General features: G+C 34.6%; 1 protein-coding gene across 1 annotated transcript in view; it reads left to right on the top strand.

Annotated features, from left to right (window-relative positions):
* Positions 1 to 7,885, top strand: part of LOC145263865 (uncharacterized) — a 68,457-nt gene that overhangs the window by 28,703 nt on the left and 31,869 nt on the right. The window contains exon 2 of the mRNA XM_080120939.1: positions 5,198 to 5,515. Within this exon, the coding sequence (XP_079977065.1) occupies positions 5,198 to 5,515 (318 nt within the window). The remainder of the gene's footprint in view (positions 1 to 5,197; positions 5,516 to 7,885) is intronic.

Here is a 7,885-nt window from a genome sequence, read left to right as displayed (position 1 = left end):
ACAGTTGTATTTTAAAAATCTTTGGGTTTTAACTGATTGTTTTTTTTTTTTTCGTATATCATTTTGTCTTTGATTACACGTGTAACGCAACAGTCAGGAATAAATAAGTATAGTAAGTAAATAGAGCATGTATGAAAATGTAACTATAGCTAACCATTCAGCATAGGGCGAACTGGGATAACATTGAGCCTGTCTTTGTTTTTTCGTTATTTCCATGGCAGGTGCTCGTCTGAGCTCCAATCCCTCGTCCCCCCTCGCCAATCTTTCATAAGAAACACCCGTCTGGCTGAAACTACTGTGAATAATTTTCCCCACTCTCTATTTGTGCCTAAATCCAAACGTAGATTCCATGAGCAAAGCTTCTTTCTTAGAACTGCACGCCAGTGGAACTCTCTGCCGCTTGCCTGTTTCCCACCTGACTACAACTTGGACGTCTTCAAGTCCAACATAAACAAACTCCTGACAAACCGCCCCTTAAGTAAGATACTCTATCAAAACCCCCAATACTAATGATTACTACAATACTATCTCATTGATTACTGTACACGCAATAACCCTTATCCCTGAGTGGCCTTCGGGCCTTGATAAGTGGTGACCCCCCATGTAAAAAAAAAAAAAAATCGCCCCGGGTGACGTTTACTCTAGCTACGCCACTGATTCAATTACAGTCCTGCATTAAACGTCTGTGGAGCTGTGAATTCCTCGAAATCCAAGGTGGTGGGTAAATCCACGTGGTGGAATTTAATTCCGATATTGCCTTAAAACCAAGTTTTAACGAACATGTTTCGCTGAAGGACTAATATTAAATGAAATTAAACATTAGGAACATATCCCAATCTGTAATGAGAATTGCGATTTTAATTTGGAAAATTGCCAGTTTTGTCAATATTAAATTAAGTAAAATATCGCATTCAGTGGCAGTCATTACATAAATGGCGCGATAATCCGTTAAATTAGCACTCCCTGTTTTGCTATTAATAGACAAATTTAAAAGAAGTAATTATCTTGTTTCATTACTTAGCCGCAGTTAAAACTAACTAGACGAATTTACAGCCTACAATTTTAGCGACCTCAAATATTCGACCAACATGAGTAATTGAGTTGAAGTGAGCTGCTCGCCGGGCAAAACGACGAACAGCTCCTTAAAAACAATTTTTCATAAACATTAATAAAAAACAAATATTCAGAAAAATTAATAAAAATAGTCATACTTGGCTTGTTAAAAGAAGTGTAATTTTATTTACCCCTTTTGTGTATCACACTCACGTGGTTTCTTTTGTGTCCGTAGAAAAGGAAGAAATCTTTATTGACTGGGTAAATGTTCTCTTTTTTTTTGGCGTAAAGTCGAAAAGAAAAAATAAATTAAATATTTTTCTTTGGGATAGCCGTTCGAGTGAAAAGTGGCGTGGAAAGGTAAGAAGAATGTTTTTTTGGTTTCATTATGAGAACTGGCATAGCGCGTGTCGCGCACATGTGACAGACACAGCAGTAGCGCGTGTTAACTCCTCAAGGGTCAGCGAGCGAAAGAGGAAGAGAGGGCACTCGAATTTGGCGCCACGGTTTTTTTGTCCTCTTTTTTAGAGCTCTCCAGAAACGGTGACAATTCAAAAGTCTCTGTCGAATTTTAGTTCCGGGGTAGACGCTACAGAGGTAATCTTGCACTCAAGGTCAAACTCGAAAGAAGAAGGTTGTTACATGCGATTTACACTGTAAAGCAAATAAAAGTCTCAAAATCACTAAATTATGATTTTGCTAAATAAACTATCAAAGCGCAAAACTAAAAATAATAAATTTTGCAAAATAAACTGTACGAGAAATTTAATCTTACATCATTTAGGACTACTTGCAGAGAGAAATTGACACAACAAATGAAAGGCAACCTTACCCGGTATGATAAAAACCAGTCTTTCTTCTGGGTTGCAAAATCGTTGCGTCATCTTGCATCTCAACTGAGTCTGGTAGATGATACTTCGTAAGAAGTGTTAAATCTTTTGTTACATCTATATCTATCTATATCTATCTATCTATCTATCTATATCTATCTATCTATCTATCTATATCTATCTATCTTCTATCTTCTATTCTATATATCTATAAAAACAGAGATGTGTGTGCCACAGACGACTTCTGATTGGTTAATCCAATAATCACATCTCCTAAAAAACTATGGTTCGTAGGCTCTTAACTTTACCATAAAATATTATGGCTTTATTTATTGTCCATCTTGGAAGGGTTTAATTTTTTCCTAACTTGCGATTTACAAATCACAAAAATACGAAACTAACTTACAATCTAACAATCGAACCTCCGACATCACGGCCGCCATTATGAAACTAAACTAAAAAAAAAAAAAAAAAAACGCGCGTTCACTCGTGGTCTTTACATTTCGGGTTTGGGTACTTGTGCAGTTTTCCATTGACATTAAAAAATGGAAATGTTTTTAAAAAAATATATTGTACGTACTCGTCATGGGATAAAGTTTTCCTACAGAAAAAAATCACGTAATTTCATCAAGTAGTTATTTTTTTATAGCGAAAAAAGAAAAAAATCAACGCTACAAGCGAAATTAAACAGAAAGTTCAAGTACGGGGATTTCCCTTTTTTTTATAGCGAGGCCAAATTTCGCGAATTTGGCCTTTTTTTAAAGCAGTTTGGCCTTCAAAATTTCTGTTTGGCCTTTTTCTTCACCGATGAAATAAAAAAAGCAAATAAAAACAACGCAATAAAACTTTTAAAAATACGGCACACTTTTGTTGTTCTTGTTTGTTTTTTTTGGGTAATTTTCCTTATTTTTTTATTTTTTCAAGATAATACTATTAAATGGACACTATTATGCCAAATTAGCCCCCCCCCCCAAAAAAAAATGCACAAAAATTCGAGATTTAAGGTTTTGACGAGATAATTTAGCGAATTGTCCGGACTATTGCGAGATAACCATCCATTAGTTTTTCCTGAAATTTTGCCACAAATTGTATTTCAATACATAGATGTGCATAGTAACAACATTTTTTTGCCGAAAATTCCCGTTGCGTCTCCAGATTTCATTGGTGAAGAAAAAGGCCAAACAGAAATTTTGAAGGCCAAACTGCTTTAAAAAAAGGCCAAATTATATATATATATATATATATATATATATATAAGTGTCTGTGTGTGTCTGTGTGCATTTCCCTACGCTAAAACTCTGTCAATTTTAAGCCTAGAGATTCGGAATTTGATATACAGGGTACTGAGATTTGGGAAAATCGATGTGATAGGTTTTCGACAGAAATTTGGCGATTAAGTGGTCAATATTCAACGATTTGACCTTTGAGAACTCTACCAAACTCCTCCTACAATTTTGGGTCTAAACAGTAAACACGTGATATTTTAGATATAGATTCCTTGGACATGGATCTAACTTATTAACTTTACTTGATCCCTAAACAATAAATGTTAAGAGGTCATAATAGGGGTCAAAGTTTTAAAAAATTGACCTTTTTTTTTTCTCAGCATTAACCTCAAAACACCTGGGCAACGCCGGGCACCGATTGCTAGTGTAAGTATAAAAATAGAGAGATTTAGTTCAAATGAAAATGAAATAGCAATAGACGAAATTCGAACCTCGTAATTTAGGTTTAGAAATAGATTACGTGTGAGAATTAGAAAAAGGAATGTAGAGCAAACGATTGTTTAGAATAGAGATAAAATATTTCAAGAAAAGAATGTGCACTGTCAATTTTGTTATGAAAATTTAATTGAAAGAATGCAGCTATAAGATAATGTTTTTAACACATTGGAAAAATAGGTTACTGAGTATAGGTTAAAATTCCTTTTGTAAAAAAAGGAAACGTTTTGGACACGTATGTCCAGAACACGTGTGTATGACGTCATGGAAAATAGAAAGTTCTAGAGATAGTTAGAAAAACTTTAGAGAAAAGAAAGGAGAATCTGGGAGAAACTCAGAGAGAGTTTGGAATTCGAACGTCTAGAAGCGAGACGGTCACTTTGAAATTTAATATGTGAATCTTTGAATTCTTGATGAGAAAACCACGGCCGGTCGTGAGAAGAAATAAAACCATCAGGTGTTTTTGTAAACGTCGTCTTGTGTTGTGATTCTACAAAAAGGTAAATTGAATTGTTATTATATGTCTATATGTCTGTGTTATAAAATGTCATGACATACACATCTCATATCCACAATGTAAATCTACATCTCATATCTACACTAAGACTGTCTGAAGACTGTCTACACAATGTCTGAACACTATCTCCTCACTCTAAAAGCTTCTCCTTCTTCAACACATCAAAGTATGAACACGTTTTAATATATGAATCGCTTCATAACAGAAACAACAACATTCTTCATAAAACGAACAATCTCTCTTACAACAACATCTCTCTCTCTCTCTCTCTCTCTCTCTCTCTCTCTCTCTCTCTCTCTCTCTCTCTCTCTCTCTAAGATACAACATCCCTCTTAATAAAACTCTCTCTAAGACTCTCTCCTCTAAGACTCACTCTTAAAACTCTCTCAATGAAACCTCTATATGTAACACTTTACTGAGTAGAGTTTGAATATTTCTGGTAAATGGATCCATTTAATTATGATTCCAAAGGAAGGCGTTGGTTAGTTCCGCCGAATAGTTAATTTCAATATCAACATTCTAAGCTGATTTAAAGAAGATGATATTACGCCAATTAATTAAACCTAATTATTTAGGTAGAATAGTATCACTAAGGAAAGAAGAGAGGGCTCCAATCGCCCTTAAATTAATGTCCATGAATGCTTGAAGGAAAGATCCAAACGAAGTCTTTCCAGTAAGAAATATATGCATGAACTGAAGTTTTCGGTTTGAACATCCCGCTCTCGCGCGGGGGGGGGTCAAATTTAAATCAACCAATTAAAAGCTGTAATAAAGCATGACATCAAATTCTTATCAATCAATAAAAGTTCGCATTTCAAGTCATGCAATTCTGACGAGAGAGAGAGAGAGAAAGAAAGAAAGAAAGAAAGAAATATAGAAAGAGAGAGAGAGAGAGAGAAGAGGAGAGAAGGGGGAGAGTGTAAGTATAGGTTTAGTAGGTTTTAAGTTTTAAACAGACACAGATAACTACCATTTGAATAATCGAAGCAAATAATTTTTATTACTTTCCGCTATATTAAAAAAAAAAGAAAAAAAAAGTGTAACGGTAAGCATTCTAGTCGCTGTTTCTTTCGCAGAATTCTGACAGAGCAATGGCGCCGTCCTTATTGATGGTCTTTGTCGTTTGCCTTTCGTCTATCGTGAGCGGCAGCGAGTTCAAACGCATTGACCAATGCGGTCGTCATACCAGACTGAAGACTCCTTATTCCATTGGACAGGCTTACAGCAGCATTGAATGCACTGACCAATGCCTGGCGGACGACAGCTGCGTGGCGGTTACATCGTGCGCGCAGGACAAGACTCGATCACGAAGCTGCGAGAAAAACAATAACTTAACCGGCTTATACGACTGCAATAATCACGAGATAGACGACACATGTTCCACATGGAAGAAGGTATGACAAATCCTTTCTTTGTATATTATGATTTTAAAGTGCTTGTTATATCGTTTTAAGCAAAAACAATATTACGCACTTAATTGTCATGTCGAAATTAGTAATACATCCAAAAGTTACAAAACTTCACCAAGTAGAACAATTGCTATTGAGTTTTTAGTAAAAAAAAGGTATATCGCTATAGACAAATTGACACAAGTGATCTAAAATATTCCTGTCAGAATTATGTCCTCTGCTTTTAACCTCCTACTGCCTATTTTATAACGTCTAAGAAAAATGCGATTTTACCCAATTTTCCGTAAAAACAATTTTTAACTAAAAAATAAATTGCTACTCGATGATTTTTCGTAATTTTTTTGGATATATTTCTATTTTCGGCATGACAAGTAAGTACGTAATATTATTTTTGCTTAGAACAACATATTTTTAAAAAATTAATTTATCGACTATATATTAACAAGCACCGATTTTAATCGTTAAAATATCTGCAGTGAATAAATCGTGAAGTAATGTGAACGAATGCTAAAAAGCAAACGGCTCGAATAGCTTACCCTTTTTTTTCTCTGCTTCGTTTGGATTCGCTTTTTCCCTCACTTCTAAAGGCAAGTTAATTTTCACAGGGACATGTTAACTCAATGTATTTTCAACCAATGAAAATCGTTTCAAATCCAAAACAGGTCATGACAGGAACTTGAAAAATCCAATACAAATTAAGAAACAAATAGCCAAAATAAAGGAAGACATTTCACTAACGGCGCAAAAAAAAAGCTATGCTTGCTCATCCGTGCCTTTGACTGAGAGGGGGGGGATAGGTTGAAAGGAATCTTCAACGACGTACACATTCTTACGCACTAGCGAGATTCAGTTGAAGGGAAACGAATTGCTACTCACATCTATAAACGCAAGAAACAAGGTAAACCAACGCACACTCATACACAATACCACGCTGCCAAATACTCACATACGCATATTACTTATATACACATATTATATAGACTATGAACATTTTCACTTGTGACTATTCATTCAACTTTCTTTATGATGCACAAGTTTACATAAATGAACATTTTCATGATTGAAAATAACCGTTATATGCTTATAAAATTGTAGATATATTTTTTCTATTTGTGGGTCATCACTTATCAATGCTCGAAGGCCACTTGAGGATAAGGGTTGATGAATATAAGGTGGTAGTGTAGTAATCGTTAATGGTGTAAATTGGGTAAAATTTGATTATTTATGGGGCTAGCTCAGCAAGAATTTGTTTACATTGGATTTAAGGACTACCGTGTTGTATTCAACCGGGAAGCAGGCCAGCAGACCAATGTTCCATAAGTGGGCAGTTCTAGGAAATAAGCTTTGTTCATGGAATCTGCGTTTAGGTTTAGGCACAGATAGAGAGTGGGGGAAATCGTATATAGTGGTTGTAGCTAGTCGAGTTTTTTGTGCATGAAAGTTTGGCAAGGGCGGACAATTCGTTGGAGTTCAGTCAGGCATTCGGCATGAAAATAACAATAGAGCAGAGATATACTCATAAGGTCTCTTCTATCGATAAAGAGGCTGCAGGGAAAGAAAAAGGCCATCACCTACTAGGTTTCAAAGCCGATATTGAACTCTATCAAGGCCAAGGCTGAATAGGTCGTGCCGAGCAGATATATTATTATTATTATTATTATTATTATTGAGGAAATAATTTTAATACAATTTTGTTATGGTTCGTTTTTCGTAATTTTCCACTTTTTTCTTTTTTTACTTAGCAGTTACTAACTGGTGACCCTATATATTCACTCAGTGTTTGGTTTATTTACATTTATACATATATATATATATATATATATATATATATATATATATATATATATATATAGTAATTTATAAAATATATATGGCGATTAAGCTACACTGAATATTCTACGTTTCATCCAACTATAGGATTCGTCATGACGAATCCTATAGTTGGATGAAACGCAGAATATTCAGTGTAGCTTAATCGCCAAATATATTTTATAAATTACTAACTAGCTCTACCTACGTATTGAGCACTTTTGAAGTAAATACTTAAAGTTTACGCATAAATCTATACTTTCGTATATTAAATTTATGTGAATAAATGAAGTAGTTATATATATATATATATATATATATATATATATATATATATATATATATATATATATATATATATATAAGCTGAATGTGTGTGTGTGGGGGGGTCACGAATAGGCTCCTATATGGTTGACTATTTTAAAAAACTGATCACATATAATGATAGATGTATCGAGACACAGGAATGAGTATGTTTGATCTGGCAGAACGGTGGTTGATAAAAATTGTGGGGTCTGCGTCCGCGCCTGGTTCACAAAGTATGGA

The sequence above is a fragment of the Euprymna scolopes genome, chromosome 39 (genome assembly GCF_053919585.1).
Source record: "Euprymna scolopes isolate OS-2025 chromosome 39, ASM5391958v1, whole genome shotgun sequence".
NCBI classification, from domain to species: Eukaryota; Metazoa; Mollusca; class Cephalopoda; order Sepiida; family Sepiolidae; genus Euprymna; species Euprymna scolopes.
This window is presented reverse-complemented; position numbering and strand designations above follow the sequence as displayed.